Source organism: Athene noctua, chromosome 4 (genome assembly GCF_965140245.1).
Source record: "Athene noctua chromosome 4, bAthNoc1.hap1.1, whole genome shotgun sequence".
NCBI classification, from domain to species: domain Eukaryota; kingdom Metazoa; phylum Chordata; class Aves; order Strigiformes; family Strigidae; genus Athene; species Athene noctua.
The window spans coordinates 8,715,798-8,733,313 of NC_134040.1; the positions used below are offsets into that span (position 1 = coordinate 8,715,798).

General features: G+C 37.8%; 1 protein-coding gene across 3 annotated transcripts in view; it reads right to left on the reverse strand.

Annotated features, from left to right (window-relative positions):
• FAM53A (family with sequence similarity 53 member A) overlaps window positions 1-17,516 on the reverse strand; it is a 71,594-nt gene that overhangs the window by 34,726 nt on the left and 19,352 nt on the right. For all 3 annotated transcript variants that reach the window (XM_074904368.1, XM_074904370.1, XM_074904371.1), the window contains exons 2-4: window positions 15,529-15,776; window positions 8,541-8,595; window positions 5,471-6,273 (exon numbers count right to left, since the gene is read on the reverse strand). In XM_074904368.1, coding sequence (XP_074760469.1) covers window positions 5,471-6,273; window positions 8,541-8,595; window positions 15,529-15,606 — 936 coding nt within the window. In that variant the 5' untranslated portion in view covers window positions 15,607-15,776. The remainder of the gene's footprint in view (window positions 1-5,470; window positions 6,274-8,540; window positions 8,596-15,528; window positions 15,777-17,516) is intronic.

Genomic DNA, 17,516 nt, shown 5'->3' on the forward strand with positions numbered 1-17,516 from the left:
CAAAATGAATGCCTAATAGTTCTCATATAGCAACCACAAGTTTGGTTACCCTGGTTTAAATACTTAAAGACAATTAGTATCACATCTCACCCCTGTATTTACTCACACTGGGTCCTGCAAACTGGTCCACACAAAGTAAAAATCAAGTAAGCAGCTGCAGTGATTCCACAAGACAAACAGGAGTTAGTAAGAAAGTCTCTGAAGGAGAAGTTAACAGTTATCTGACCCAGGTTCAATCACAGCACTCCTGATATGTTCTGCTCTTCATAAAATACTGCCTTCCCATCACACCCTTCAGGAAAATATATCCACCCCCACCATTCATCCCTACTTTATGTACATTTTTAAACTGCTGTGGAAATCACTATCAACTAGGCCTTCTGCTTATCCTCAAACTTAAGCAATACTAGCTTTGCTGTTTTGGCCAGAGTTGACTAGTCGTTATGATTCAGATGCTACCTTCTGTGAGAAGCCCTCCTTACTATATAGATCAGGAAGCCACTGTGTCACTGTGACCTGAAGCATAGAGTCAATAATCATAAAGCAAAGACAATTTAAATTCAATTTACTTTAAGGATCAAAGCCATCCAAGTGTTTTGCCGATTCAAGACTTTGAACTCCAAGAAAATAAATCAAGCATTCAAGCATTTGGAGAAGGTGATGAACAGAGTTTACAAAAATTAAACTGTTGTGAACTATTGTGGAAGTCCAAGATGAAGGGTTAAAAACCAGATCATCAACAGAAAATAGAACAGTAGTTGTCAGAGTTTGAACCACTGATTCAGACTTTGAAGTCCCCAAGTTGCATGCTGGTAGAAGCCAGGCCATCATGCTGGAGGAAGTATCCCATTGCACATTCATTGTTCCTGCATGCCTCAAAGCAGCTGTTCTGTCAGGCACGGTGCCAGCCTGCACAGAGCTTGGCTTGACCCGGTGTGGCACTCAGGGTCTCTCTCTGTACCAAGAAAATCCACTAGTATAAAATCCAGATGACTTTAAAATATTTCTAAGAAGGCAGAAGAACCCTGTGCTAGAAATAACTTCAGTCCCTGACTTCCTTCACTGTTTAGAGACCCTTAAAACTTTTCATTGTGTTGTCTGATCTAATGTTAATGCATCAGATACCATAGGACTGAATAATTGAAACTACTCCTTACTTGCATGAAGTCAGCTATTTTGTATTAATTAAACAGACCAAAGATGGTTTCAGAAAACATGTTAAAGAAGTTTTGAGTTTAAGCATGATGCCAAGATTTTCCTTTTTTCCTGCAACTCCACACCCCAGCATTGGGGGAGGAGTAGCACAAGAATGTTAGACACCAGAAGGACTTCAACTACAGTGTGTTGTTTGATCTGAAACAGAATTAAAACTCACTGTCACAATAAAGCTTGCTTACACACTGAAAAACATGTGCAACCTCTTGGCTGTTCTTTACTTGTCACACCTCAGGACTGACGTAATTCATGAAGCAGAACATTTGAAAAAGCTCAGCAGTTTCCTCCTCTTGTCAGTGAGGAAACGTTTCTATCCTACTACTGCAGTTACCAGTCTAAATGCTACATTTACTTGTTTTGTGGCAGTTTGATAGAGCTTATTAGCTGCAGAAGAGCACAAGTTCAAAGACGCTCTTTGCCACGCACAGTCATCTTGAAATACCAAGGTGATCAGAAGCCTGCTGCAGTGAAGGAAGACCAACACCCCTCACCAGCAACAGCTTCTTATTTGGGTGGTTGTGAAGAAATACTAAGTAGGCATAGATACTGTATTCTGCTGTTCTACAACTCATACAGCTAATCTTGCATACATAACTGAACAGGAGAAAGTAATTTTGAATCCTTAGGGGCTGAAAACAGCTATCATATTTTGTTATCTTTTCCTACAGTCTTTTCCACTTGTTTTTACAGCTGTCTTCATGTTCTAGAAGGTCTGAAGTTTCACAAGTTTGTATTTCAGCTTCAAGTCCAGAAAAAGATCCTTCCAGAATTTAGCACTATGTGACAGCTAAACGGTGTACAGCAGTTCGCCTGATCATTTCATTCTACTTCTACATGTGAATTACTCATTTTACTGAACATTAATGTAGCATTTTCCAGATATATATAACATAGTATAACAGCAAATTGAAGATATAACATACTCTTTTCCAAGAGGGCATAAAATCCAAAACAGAGGGGGAGTAGTAAAGTGTGAAGGTCTGTGGAAGAAAAAAATAAAATCAAAGTATATAGAAAAAAACAGTTTATGTTAAGAGCTGCCCAATTTTTTCCTTCTTAAATAAAGGCGTAAATTAGAATACTAGAGGCAACAGTGGAAGGAGCAAGCCATGAATAAGTACAGAAACTAAGGATAGATTAGTAATCTGAATTCACTCACCTATGAGCTCTAATCTTAAAAATCAATTACAACAGGAACTTCACTTTCAGAATTAAACTTCTGATTTTTGAGCACTTAGATTTAGCACATTAGTAGGGCCTGAAGCAACAACCACCAAGTACATTTTCTAGAACTCAGCTAGCAAAAATCAGTTCACTAACGCAAAAAAACCCCTCCAGACCAAAACCACCTTTCATCCCTCCCTTTCTCCCACTAAAGCTTCACCCAACCACAGCTATTCCAAGATCTTCATTCACATACAACAGCACCTGCTTCAGGCTGAAGTAAACAAATAATTCAGTTCTGATCGGTTTGAGGGAATTCCTAGCTGAGAAAACTTGAGCAACTTTTTGGCAGGTGTTTCAATGCTGACCTCTCAGGACTTGAGAGCACTGGCTGCAGATCCAAAGCTGAAGACCTGGAACTTCCCTCTTCATGCAGTTGTGGCTCCAATATACCACAGCAGTATAAAGTAAGAACTCTCCCTTCGCAGCACCTTCAGATCTATCATAACAAGGGTCAACTATAACTTAAGTTCTCCACAAGCAATATCTAATTACCAACCTGGTTTTGAGCAACTATCTTTTTAGGAAGATTTGAGGATATCAGAATATTTGCAAGCTTGGAACAAAAATCCTTAAAAGCACTTGTTTTCAACATAGGTCTTTCATAAACTTAGAAGTGAATTTGAAATCACAGAAAAAAAGTATTTTTGGAAACAATAAGCAGCCATCAAGATACATGAAAAAGAGGTCTTACTGAGCTTCCCCTTATTGTAATCCTGATCTTCACTGAGCTATACGCAAATATAGGACACATCCACATCTCCTTGTATGATACTTCAAAACAAGTCTTCTGTAGTATTAGCTTATAATATTTTGCACAGCAGCAATTTTGTTTAAGTTCAGAGAGAAATGTTTAAGACCACAATATAACTTTCAAAGCATATACATGTGCCAGGATTTGGGGCATGGGGAGGAGGTAGGCTAGGAAGAAATATAAGACTGACAGTGTAATGGGTAAGGAATCTGTCATTCTAAAAACCCCAACATTTCTTGAAAACTTAACTCAATTTTTACTTCAAATGATTTCAGTACTTGCCTAGCTTTTAAACAGATGTTTTCATTAAAGTTTAGCATGTTTGAAAACTGATGTATTTCCAAACTATACTTTGTGCCTTTGATTAAATTCGCAGTAGTATCTTTACAGGAAGATTCTACTGAAAGAGCTGGAAAAAGCCATCAGGCCTTGACACTTTAGAATGAACTTTGTTGCATAAACTACTCAGCTTATCACAAAAACATCATTTCAAAATAGGTCTCACAGGAAGAGAGTTATCAAGACTGGTTGAGTATTAGTTTCATGTACTCTTCAATTCAGCAGCAAACCTAAAGAGCCAAAAAACTTCCTATAGACACAAGCTTTATCAGGTTTTCTCTATACACACTATTATATGGATTATTTAGAAGGTATAACATTTGAGCAACTGAAACTATTCTGCCAATCTGAAATACTGCATCTCACCTCTAGAGCTTGAAGAATGCAAGCAGCAAGTCTAGCCAAGAAAGGAACAGGTTTTTAATTTTACATTCCATTTAAACAAGGAAACCTGCATTAGACCACATGGGCAGTTGAAAGGCAAAGCCACTAATATTTCTGGAATAGATTAGCAAACTAATCTCAGGAGCAATTAACACCAAGAAACAGGTAAAATCTGAATAGGTGACTAGTAAGCTTGCATCATATCCAAAATTCAGAAGAGTATCTAGTCCTTTCTAGAACAGAACTGGTTACCAACCTTGTCAGTAGGCACACAAATCATTACGTGGTTTGCCAAACAATTAGCTACCCCACAGCTTCATCAAAAAAAGCTTTTAAAGAAGAAAATCCTTTAAGCTGTACATTGTCTTCTTAAGTTCTCTTCTTAAGAGAAGGACAGATGCCATCATACAGATTTTTAGCTAAGCAAAGTAGACAAACTAGTTAACTTAGTGAATATGCCAGGTAGAAACAGTTCAGTTCCAATAGCTTCCTAATACTTCTCACACATTTCTATGTAAAGCCTACTAATACCAAGGTACCACAGGCTGGACATTTTAGCCACCATTCTATTCAGCTTTTCTTTTGCACAGTGTATCACATGCAGCGACACTGGTGCAGAACTATTTCCTTTTCTTACATTCTTATTGCTACTTCTGCAAACTGCCTCCTCCCCACTACTCTTAAGAGATCTACTCACAGAAACCTCCCAAGTCTGGTATCTACTGAAAGCAGTAGGTTTAAGTTCCCACAAGCATGAAGCATTCTCTGACCCTAACAAAAAACTCAGTTTTACATCTACAGAAACTAAGCAAGCATCTTCAGTTTTAAACTGTAGCAGTTGCTTCTGCGGACACAGAAACTTTGAAAAATGAGCTGTGCATTTCTACTACATGCAAAGTGTAGGTATGAACTAAGTTTACTAGCTTTTAAATCAGCACCTTTATTCTCACATGAGGAAAGTAGCATTCTGAATAACTGAAGTAAAACACCTTCCATTGAGCTGGAACATTTGCACTTGCCATATTAGAACACTATTTCTATTTCTGACTGGTTATTAGCAGTTTCTTTAGTTAAGTCATTTATATAGGGGTTTGCTTACTCTTATTTAAGCTTTATGGAATTACTCAAACTGTAAGGGGAGGCTTAACCAAGCAGATATGCAGCAAGATGACTCAGAAATCATTGCATGCTATTCTCTGGGAACACAGTCACATAACTTTTCCACTACCCTGTCTACCACCTTGCCCCCATGACTTCCTTACATTTCAAAACCAAGCCATTTTTCTTAGGCCTCTGCTTCAAGAACTTTTTCATAGCTCTTTGTATGCTGTATCAAGTAGACTGGACTTCAAGAACTGGGCTTTGGGAGCAAAAGGTAAATAAGCTGCTACAGAGTATAGCACTGGCAAGTATAAGCAGGCTGCTATACTGCTGAAGGTGATATATCGGTACAAGAACACAAGCAAATCTAACAACTACAAATTAGTTCCGTTTATCTAGAAATAGCCTTCCTGCAAGGGTTCCCTTCACACACTGAGGAAAGTAAAATCTCACCCGTGTCATTTTAAAAAAGTCTAACGATGGTCTGTTCCATCGTACATCCTCCTCCCGTCTGCGCTTTAGCCGGCTTTTCTTTTCATTCAGAACACAAGGCTGAGAGCGGCATCTCAACAAGCCCTGACGCCGGCTGAGCTCGGGTGTGGAGGTGGGAGTGCTGTTGGCTGAAGGCAAGAGATTTCCCGTCTCTGTGATGTGCTCCTGGGAGAGGGAGAGGCGGCGCCTTGGGTTAAAGTCACAAGGGCCTCCAGAATTCCAGCGGGTACTCGAGCTTGTGCTGCCCTCGCTACTGTCCACAAACCCACTGCTGGCAGAGGAAGGTCTGGGTACTGGTGACGTGTTGAAGCTGGTGATAGTGAAGACGTTATTTAGCGACAGTATGTTTTGTGGCAGACTGATACTTGTGCTTCTCTGTAAGGTTGCACTTCCATGACTGTTGCAGCGTTGCAAAGTAGCACTACCACCACTATTACACCGTCTCTTTGACACGGGAGTCCAAACCTTTGAATTGCCAGGCTTCCACGGTGACCGACAGCGAGCCAGCTCATCTGGCTCAGAGAGGGACCTACAGTGGCGTTTTGTTGGTGGTGCCAAGGGTTGACCCGAGTTTTCATTCAGGTTTAATTCACTTATCCATCCTGACACCATAGATGTACTGGAAGATTCCTGCTGCCACTGCAGACTACCATTACTGGCAGTGCCGGTGCTGAATGGGCACACTGGGAAAGGGTAAGCTGAACTCCTTGTTGTGTCAGTTTGGATTGGGCAACCCCCATTTAAAGCTTTCCAAGGACTCTCTTCTGAAAGTAAAAAAAGGATACAGGTGAAAGATGCAAAGGAAAAAGACAATTTGTTTTAAACCTTGTTTAATATGAAATCATGAATCAAGCTTACAAGGATAAGCCACAACTAACTAGCTCTCAAGCAAAGTTTCACACTATAGTTACACATTCTTTTTCTTTTAAAGGTAGAAAGATCACAAAAACATGAAGACCAAAGTATTTCAGGAGCCAATCCAGGCATTCCAGTATATGTACAGCTTGTTAATGCTTCTTCCTGTATATTGAAAGATTACAGCACTGTGTTTCTTAGCAAGAATAACAGACAGCTTCCTTACCTGCTTCCTAACGCATAGCATATACCGCAGTTAAAACCTGTAACAGCAAGCAACCTAACATACAACCAAAATGGATTAACAAATAATGTGAGAACCCACCGGGGATCTTTTTTTAATAAAAGAACAGGATAATCTCTTCAGACTGCTGTCCTTCATTTGACTGTTATGCTTTTCTTTAGTAAGATATTCTTAATAGAAAAGTTTCAAAGAGATGGGCGTTCACATTCTATAGTGTGAAAAGCTTTATACTATTTCTAATTTAAAGTTAAATCAGACTACAGATTGTTTCCTTTTTTTGCTCATGAAGTGTAGGGGGAAAAAATCCTAATTCAATGCATAAAGTGAGTATCCCTCAAGAACCTCCTGCGAGCTTTACTGTGAATACAGACATAACCCATAGCGCACAACTTCTCATCTGAAGTGGCAGTGCTGGGTTAAAAGCAGTCTGTCAGCGAAGCCTCTCACTCTTTTGTAAAGCGTTTCTTTGAGAACATTCTGCACATTTTACAGCTGTTCCTCCACATTATACAATGAAGTGTAAGAAGAACTACAGCAGACTTTGGATTTGCAAGTTGAAAAGCAGCAAAACTGTTGGCCAGTTAACAGTGCTTCATGCTTGGTTAGAAAATTTGCTAATTTAAACCAATTAGCCAAGTAAGTTTCACTTACCACAGCTTTAAAGAAAGAGTATTTAAAATACCAGTTTTTTTCTCCTACACCTCTTTTAAGAGCCTAGATATAGCCTAAACATCAAATACTCATATATTCTTATAGTTGGCTGTCTAAACTAAGATTTAGAGTAATCATCAGATAAAAGATTTGCTGAGTAGCTTTAAAAGTTGCAAACCCAAATAGTTGTACATGTTCCATGCCCAAAGTATGTCATGGATTATCCTGTTTATTTGGATCTTATTTAAAGAACACCCTATTGTCTCAAAATCATTTAACTGTGCAGACAGCTGGCCTATTCAAACAACATGTTTTATTAGAATTCCTCTGTCCTTCCTCCTCCATTCTTTCAGATGGGTACAACCACATACTGTGCTTTGCCTTAAGCATGTAAGCTCTTCAAGGCAGGGACCATCCATAATTCAATGCAAGTAAAATAGCCAACACAATGGGATCCAGATAATGTTTGAAACTCCTAGCATCTACTGTAGGACAATTTGCTAGCTTAGACTGGCCTAATTTTTAAAAATCCGTAGGAAACTTTCTCCCAGGCTGGGAGGCTGGTTCAAAGGTTACTGTAAAAAGGAAAAAATAATCAAGAGTTTTACATGTATTTTAATTGTTTACATGATAATGGTATTTAAGAAAATATTTAAGATGAAATACCATTTCCTTTGAAACCTCACACAAACCAAGTTTCACATTTTACAGGGAATCCCACTGAGCAAATAAAAATCCTCCATGCTTGAAGACACAACAGAACATGCAAAATTTCAAGTCTGTCCCTTAACAAAGCAATAAAGAGTTTACGTATCAATAAGTGTAATTTTAATTTTTGCTAGATACAACTTTACTCCTCTAACAGAACCAAGAGGGGAAAGCAAGTAACACATGTATGAAGGCAATGCACTTCACCTTATGGTTTGCATTATGCTGGATATTCTATGTGGCAAAGCATGTAAGGAGGTGTATAAAGATGTGAGAGCCATCCGCTAGCTGATGAACCTGAAGAGATGTTTAGCATGAAAAACAGCACTGCTGTGCTTCTGTACACCAGAGCAGATATTGAACCAAAAAATGTTACAAGGGCTTTTACTATGCAAAGCAGATCACAAGTACAAAACTAACAACCAGCTATTCCCAGTATTGTTCAAAGACCAGCTTAAACCAGCAGGCTCTACAACAGCATGCTCCATCCCCCTCACCTTATTTACAAAAGAAAGGCTGCTTGCTATACCAATTACCTCAGTAAAACACAGCTAAATTTTCTGAAGAACTTACCGTTGATTTCGAAGGGAAACAAGCTGCCACTTTTGTTCAGCTTCTCAGATGAGTACTGAAATTAATCAGAAAAAAATTTTCTTAACTGTGTGAAAGAGCATACACCTCAAGGAAACGGCATGCAGTTTTCAGTTTCCCTATATGTCCATTTAACAATGCCTTTAAAAGGACAGGGGTTTGCTGCATATCTTGAAAAAATTCCTGAACAGCTGATCTTTCTAAACAAAACTTCTGTCATCTATTTGTAATGTTTTCTGATATATTGCTAAGTGGGAAACTGTTTCAAGAGTTGCAACATTACCCCATGTGAATGAACTGCAAAATTAAGAGTGATAATTCACCCTTAATGAAAAAGCTTTGATCCAATTCTCATTTCAGTGGAAAGGAAATTAGTCTGACAATTGGGTTTACATTTTCAGTCTTAAGGGTAAAAAAGCAAAACGATTCATCTTAAACTAAGAGACAGGAATAGCTTTATTTAAATTAAATATACACACTCTTAAGAATCCCCAGAATGAGTATTGCTCAAATCAGCCTTTACTAGTATTTTACACTTTCTTAATCAGTGTAGCAAAATGTTTTATTTCTTAAAGTACAAAAGTAATTAAAAAATATTTACTAACCAAAAGTCACTTTCTGCAGACTCACAATATTTGAAATCACAGTTTACTGGTGATGGTTCACTACTCTGAAACCATGTAAAAGCCATGCTTAAAACAACATTTGCATGTAAAGGGCTTCAGAATTTATGATTAAGCTTTGTCAGTGGCATCTGCACAGTAAGACAAGTTTGAACGCAAAACGTCTCCATTTTCCTAAGTAATTTTACCTAGAAAATATTACTAAAGGCATTCGTAAATAGTCTACATTTTTCAGACATAAAACGGAGCTTGCTACCCAGCCTCCTAAAGAGGAGTTATAAATAAATGGCTTAAGGCTCCATCAGAGCCCAAGGGCCATTATTTATTCCCTCACCACCACACCTCAGGATGAAGAGGAAGATTGCTTTAAAAGAGAGCAACACACTTTATGTGAACATTGTGTTTTGTGTATAGCCAAAGAAGATAGCATTGTACATATACTTCCTTCCCAGATACAAAGTCAATTTTTAAACAAACATCCTTGAGGTACAAAGCTTTTGTTTCTTGCTGTATAGCAACACAGAGTGCTAGTGACAACTTTATACCCTTGAGGTGACGTATAAGATACAAATAGTAAGCTATAGTAATACTCCCTTGGTCGTATTGTTTTAGGGGTACGAAAGAATGGAACTGATAAAAGGATAAGACAGCAATCAGATTTTTAAATAAATATCTGTATATGAGACAAGCCATTTGATTTTTATTTTACATTGCATCCACAGATGCATTTATAACTTCCTTTTAAAGGAGGCTACTTTAAGTAGATAGCAGAACCCCAAATTTGAATCTCCATCCAATTTGCAGTTAATTAGCCCTATTCATCTAAAGTCTGCAACTTGACAGCAGGAGCAGTAGTCACTTTTACTAGTTTGCTTTTCATAACTGCAGTTTCCAGTTATATAGAACAGGCATTTAAAAAGCTAGTATCAATCATTTAAATAGCTACTAAGGTATCATACAGAACACAAAAGCACATTAAGGTAACAGTTACATTTCAGCTGTCCCTGAAGGAGAAACAAACAAATTAAAGAGACTTAAAGATAAGGTTTTTCAGCAAATTGCTTACTCTCCAGCTTTCCCCAAAATGAAAGGCAATACCAACCTATTCAACTATCAGATAGTAGCTAAGAAAAATATGGTTTTGGAACAGAATCCTACGTCAAAAAATATTAAAGCTAACTATCTTGAACCACATGGAAAAGGGCAGTGAGAATGACTTGAACATCCCTAATTATTATGTTATGATTAAAAGACTATTCACACAGGCTAAAATCCTGGATGCTTAGAAGGACTAGAGCCTCAAGGATAATCCCATACAGCAATTATTAGATTGATACTTGAGTTTTTACAATTAGTTTTCAGCCAAACGCCTCTTTAACAATGTACTCTTTCCAAATGTCTCAGTTAATTATCTGTGCTTTAACCACCCTAAAAAGCCTTGTTCAGCGGAGGGACTAAACCATCTTTGACAGCTGTAAAGCACTGAAAGCATTTTTCGAGAGGGGCAGGAAAAAGTGGGACCATACACACACCGACTATCTGTACTACAGAGAACAACTGCAATGTTACTCTAACACAGACAGCAATCCCATCCTCAGAGCTATTTCTCATCAGCTTCTAGTGAAGTCCGTGCTCGGTTCTATGACAAAGCAGATATATTACAACTACAATTTGTTCTCTCAAGTGATCATTTATACAGAATCCTGTTAAATTACAAAAAAGTGCTAATTCTTTGGAGATTCAGACCAAAAACCCTCACTAAGAATGTTACACATGACACCATCTGCAGAAAAGGGACAGTTGCAATATCTCCTGTAAGAACTCAAGGCACTGAAATAAGGGGTGACTAAGGGGAGAATAAACAATCTCCTTTATGACATACTTGGCTTTCTGCAACTGAAACTAAAGATACTGGAGAACACTATCTGGTATTGTATTTTAATAATGTCTGGAAGTCAAAACTTGAGTAGACTCTATCAGGCCGTAAAGCGTTTATAGGAGGGAAGATCTTTTTATCTATACAGCACATGGCAGAAGTCCCACTAGATATTACTGTAACAGGGCACTGAACCAGTTTATCAGCTCTCCTGAGCTGGCTATGCTCTACCCTCTCCCATTCATTCCTTTTGTGCTATGATCTACCTTAAGCTTCCTGAATGAAGAGCTCTTATGATTATACTCAAGAAGACTGCAATTACTAAGATCCTTGAGAGGTAAGTCTGCTACCTTCTGAGTGAAGGAAATCTTCCTTAGAATAAGGCCAAATTATTTAACAAGGTCATTTTCATGAAAAGGAAACTCAAGGGGTCATGCATGTCTACCTTCCAACTACTACTTTTTGAATAGATGTTAAAAAAAAACCCAAGATCTGATGCCTCCTCAGAGCATTCCGTGGAAAAAAAACCCACCATACTTTAAGATAGAAACAAACCAATAAAGCTAAAAGTTTCAGCGTAAGTTGGGATTGTTTGCTTCATGCAAGAAAGTATGGGGTTTTTTAAATGCTTGTTCAAAAGTAGAACCTCTTTTGTGCATATGAAGAGACTATGCTCAAAAGGAAAGGAATTGTGTGGTATGACATTTAGGACAGCACTGAAAGTTTCAACTGGTTTACTGAGTCTTAGCAGCTGTTCTTTCGTTAAAATATTCACTTAGACACCTAGTCTTGAATTGAGTCAATGAAAGAGGCACATAAGTGAGACTGACAATGAATTATAATTTACATCACTAATTTAAAAAGTGTTCTTTTCAAGCAAAAACCCAACTGTAAAAAATAATTCTGGCTATTCTACATACACTCTAATCTCCTAAATTAAGAACATAACAGACTGTGCTATCCTCCTCATTATTCTCAGAATGACTTCTTGATCTTCATAATTTTAAAATTAATTTCTTTAATTTCAAGGCATTTTCTCCAGTTTCCAAGTATACAGGAGTTCCTCCAATTTATCAGCATTCTTCCCAAACCACAGGAAAGCCAGAATTTATTATTCAAGAACTAATTTAACCACCACCACACCGGTGTGAATTTCACTGTTTGAGGAGGCCACGCCAGACCTCTACCTCTTCCAAATATGACTCCAATAGGAAGTAGAGTGAGAAGCAGTTGACCTTTTCTCAGAATGTTAAAGAGTGATTAAGTCACATCTTAGACTCAGCCCTCAAGACTTTCAGCTAGTGGCTCTCCATTCAAGGAAGTCAGCCCAATTTCAAGTCTTTCAACACAAGTCAGCTTCATAAAAATTAAAAATAATGAAAACCCACATGCACTGAAGGGATTACAGTAGGGGTTCTTCCTTCCACAAATGCTTGTCTGGAGATGCTCATATTTGCTTTTTAATACCACACCTCGAAGTTTTGCATCTCCCACACTGTTACTTCACACACCAATACTAGCTACTACATGAATAACCCAGAAAGTACAAGTTTAGCCAAAACATATAGAAAAAACTTCAAGACTCTTAAGATTCAAGAGATCCATGCTCAAAGAAACGGAGACCAAATTCTTGATTTAATAATGCTGTCAACTTATGAGAGCCACAACATGCTCACAGAACATCTCACTATTGTGAGGTAGAGTCAACCAACCAGAGATACTATTCTACCTGAAGAGCCACTTGAGATAAAAGCCTGGGACAACCTTTCTGCTTCTACAGCAGGAAACCCAACCATTTGGGGTTCTTTTCTGAAGGCAGATGCAGCACAAGACTAAGTTATCATGCACTAGCTGAACAAACTACACCAGCTTGGAAAATTAGCATGTTGCTTAACAGAGCAGTAAAAGAAGCTACAGCCAGTATTTCACAACCTACTCAAGCAACAGGTAAAAAAGGGTACTTGGTCATCATACAGCTTACACAAATGAAAAAGTATACTATGTCCTACACATAGTCTTTACACCCAGCTTGGCTAGCGGGAAAGTAAACAGTTTTGAAAGAGCTATTCTTTCTTTCTTTTATAGCCCTCATTTACGAGCTGTATTACAGAATAGCTTTCCCCAGATATTTTATCTACTTGTGCCAAGACGAGCACTTGTGCAGATGCACTGTGAAAAGTATCATGAAACTGATAAAGGTTAACATTAATCCAGGCGAGAAAGGTTAGTCTTAATCCTCAATCAGCTCAGAAAATGATTCACCACATGGTCCCACAGAACTTCGTGCCAGCATAAGTAATGAAAGGTACAGGCAAGACCATTTCAGAATTGCTCTAAATTGCTGTTGCTGTTAGAAGAAAATACAGCATTAACCTGAACTTCTTGCCAACAAGTCTAAATGTGCTAGAGCTGATTCAAGACCCCCACTAGCAGTCTTTTTCCCTTATTAAAGTTTAGCAGTTGTCTTTACTAGTGGAAAAACTTTTTATTATTTTAGGTTCACCTTTTAATCAAGAAGTCATCATGTGCTCCCATGAATCCTTTTTAGTAGGCAGCAACCTAGTTAGTTGTACACTTTTATTCACACTTGTTTTTCTACTTCCACACCTCACTTCATGATTTCCACACTTTTTCAAGCTGCCATTGTGTATAAACAGAACCTGTTCCTGGCCCCAGAATCCTTTTTCTGCAAGAATTAAAGTATTTACAAAACCAGTTACTTGATAGATTAAAGGAGGAGAGAAGCAGGAGAAGGGTGAGGACAAAACCACCCATGAGACATCATCTGCCATTTTCTACTGCACTCTTTCATGTTTTATTTTAAGTACAGGTAAGGACGGGAATAAAGAATAACCAACCTACAATACATCACAGCATGCCAACACACTCCTGTATAGACTCCACACAGTATAAAAACAGTAATACATCCTCCTCTGATCTTACAAGGCTAGTCCAAAACCTACAGTGACTATCAGTAAAAGGACAGCTCAGTTTCCAAATTTATGCAAACTTTAGTGCCTAAAAAAACCAGAAATAAAAGATACCATTACAAGTTGGGGCAAGCACAGCCACTGGTTACAGACCATTGGCTCACATCTAGGCCCAGAGTTTAGTTACAAGTGATGAGTTTGCCATTTCAATAATACAGCAGATTCTCCTACAAACTGCATATCCCAAGTGCTTCATCAAGCTAGCTGAAATAAATGCAAGCTGAGTAAGCACTTCTTTTCTAAGAGAGTTAACATCATACCAAGACCGCATATCTGCTTTTCAAGATTAGAACATATTTAAGGTGAAGATAGTAAAAACAAGTTATTAGAAGAACTCTAAATGGACCTGTTACGTTTTCAAATTAAAACCATTTGATTAATGTCTACTATTCGACATCCTTACTGGACAAAGGGTCAGGTATTTCACATATGAGAACTGCAGGTGCTTGTGCACAAACTCCACCACATTCAGGATATGTTTCACCTGGTGTGGGCTTGTGGAGTAAATAACCAAGCAGTTCAGCCACTTAAGTTACAATAGAGGCAGAAACTTACTGCTAAAGTAACTGAACATGCTTCATGTTCAATGCTTGCATCATTTACTATTTAAAAAAAATACAGAACTGGTGTTGAACATTTAGTTCATTTTGACATTCAAATTAATTTCTTTTGGTGTTCCACAAGGCTAGTTCATTACATGAAGAATATGGTCCCAGGGTTCTCAGATGGGCATGCAAAATTGACAGAAGACTATTTTGCATTACTCTAGAGTAGATAATAGGTCTTTTCACGAGTGAGATGTGGAAAGAATAGATTCTTTAATGTCCAAATAGCATGCTTGAACCACACCGTGGACCCACATATTAAACCAGCAGAAAATAACCCAGTAAGTATTACTATTTTTTTCAGAGCGCTAGGCATCTGACACACTGATGAAGTAAGGATCTACAAGCATCAGTAACAGTTTGGTAGTTAGTAACCTGACTTTCCTTTCAATTGTATTTACCTGATGACCTGTTCTTATGCCCTGTGCTGATAGTTACATATATGGTGGTCACTGCTTTTTCTAAGTAAATACTGTTGTCAGATATAAAGCACTTGGATATATGAAGCGAGGAAAGCTTCACTACACAGCAGTACTTGTGCTTTTTGTTATGGAAAAAGGAATCCTGGGAAGTTTTGATAATTCTTTTCAGTCATTAGAACACTTTACTTTGTGAAGAGAACAGGCTTTTTGCTTGTTATTTAACATGAAGCTGTAAGGTTAGAAAGATCACTGAAATAAAGCATCCCTTCAAGAAGAGCCATACAATGAAGTTTCACTTTTTCCCCTTACAACTCTCATCCACCTTGCAAACTAGTCCTAACTTAAATGGCTCAATTCTGGCTGATCTACATTCTTGAATCTTTTCTGTAGTTTTAAATTACTTTAAATCTACTTCACATTTTCACATTTACATGTTATTTTAGCAGATCCTTACCAGATTAATATTGTATGTTTTACACCTCAGATCATCCAAGCTCTGGTTCTGCAGCTTTTCTGTTATTAGTGTTACCATGGTAGTTGTTCCTTTTCCACTGCTCACACAGAAGTGTTGGAGGCTCTTCGGTCTCTTGTTTCAATACTCATGAGCCATTTCTGTTTAAGGTTTAAAGTCTTGATATTTATGCTTCCATCTTATTGCCAAAGTTTATTTCCAAATGCTGTCAGTGTATCATGTCTGGTTTTCTGTAAAATTGGGGCAGAAAAAAAAAGTCAGAAAAATTCTTGTGTACATCGTAATTAGCATTGTAATAACAGGACTTGTTTGGACCATTCATTCGTGCCAAGTACACCACTCTGACCAACGCTACCCCCTGGCATTTCAGATTACATGTCTATTCATGAAAGAATATTCCAGTTGAGATTTCATTGATTACAACTTCAGAAGGGAAATAAGACTCATACATAGCAGAGATCAAGATATTATTTGGCCATTTCTTACCGCAAAACCAATTCTACCTAGGATTTTTATCCAAGACAGAAGGAAAGACTTATAAGCTTTCCCTCATTTGAGCTACTACTGAAGTCTCAACCAGGCATACTAGAACAGCATCTGAAACACGCAGATACCCAGCACACTGTTCTGTATGTTTTAACACTATTTGCCATTTTAAGACATTCTACCATATTGTTTCATCTCTAAACCCTTCTTAAAAGAAGAGTGGAACAGAGGGTAGCTCAAATGTTCTATACACTTTCCAAACCCCCAGCTACTCTTAAATCCTGTGTTTTTTCTGGTTTAAAGGTTATATAATTTCTACCTGTCAGCAAACACCAGATCTTAAACTTGTAAGCAGGACAGATTACCATACACGTAAAAGCATTAGTGACAAAAGCTTACTTATCTTTGTTCTGTGAGCAGTCACCTAAACCAAAAGCACTAGGGTCACCAGCTGCCTCTTTCCATCCTAAACATCCCCTACATAATTTCTTCACTTCTCTCTCTTCCCTCAGCATCACTAAGCCTTAATTGCTGCAATATATCATTCTTCACTGTCTTTCAAGTCTTTATTGGTTGGTTATTTTTACCACAGCAAATGGACCTTTCTACTTTCCTTAACTCCACATCATTCTTCCAGTTCTCAAGAACTAGAACAAAACCACAGGACTTCAGCTTCTTCATTTTCCTTCTTCTATCAAGTCATTCAGGCTCACCAATTCTGAAATTCACTTCCAGTTTCCAAAACCAAGTCTACATTAATATTAATTACAATTTCTTCACACTACCTTCATTGACCTTCTCTTCCCATCACTTTGCCTTACTGTGTTAACAAAAACATCTTTTCTCAACTCATGCTGATGATCCATTAGTGTTATGCATTACTCATTCTTGTTTATAATTTAAGTTGGTCAACCATCTTCAGTGACTGCTTATGGAATGAAAAAAGGGAAGAGATCCACACAGGCATTTTGAAATTTAAGCAAAGCAACATGAGCCTTGGGGAAGGAGCACAGCGGCTGCTAGAACCAGAAGTTTACTTTCATTTGCTAGGCTTTAAAGTCTACAGTAAAAAGAATAGCAGAAAATAATAATTTTAAATTAATGTTTCCATAAAATATTGCCTCTTTTCCACACTGCTGTTTATCAGCCATTTAAGTAACTGGTAGTAGCAAGAAAAAAAGCCACATAAATCTGTGACCCAAGTTAAACCCAACTGAAATTAAGATATTAATAGTATTAACAGTAATGTTAGATTATCTTTTAAACCTGTTGCCTTTGAGTACATCCTCAAATATGCTTTTCAGTGTATGGTTAACATATATTTCACCTTCACAGAAGTCTGCTACGTAACAGCTTCCCTTAGCCTTAGAGCTGTCCCATAATCATAATTTGTGCCCATCTTTAGGCCTCTTCCTCAAATCTACTTTTATTTGCTATACAATATGATGCTTACAAGTGCTTTTCAACCGTAAATCATACTACCC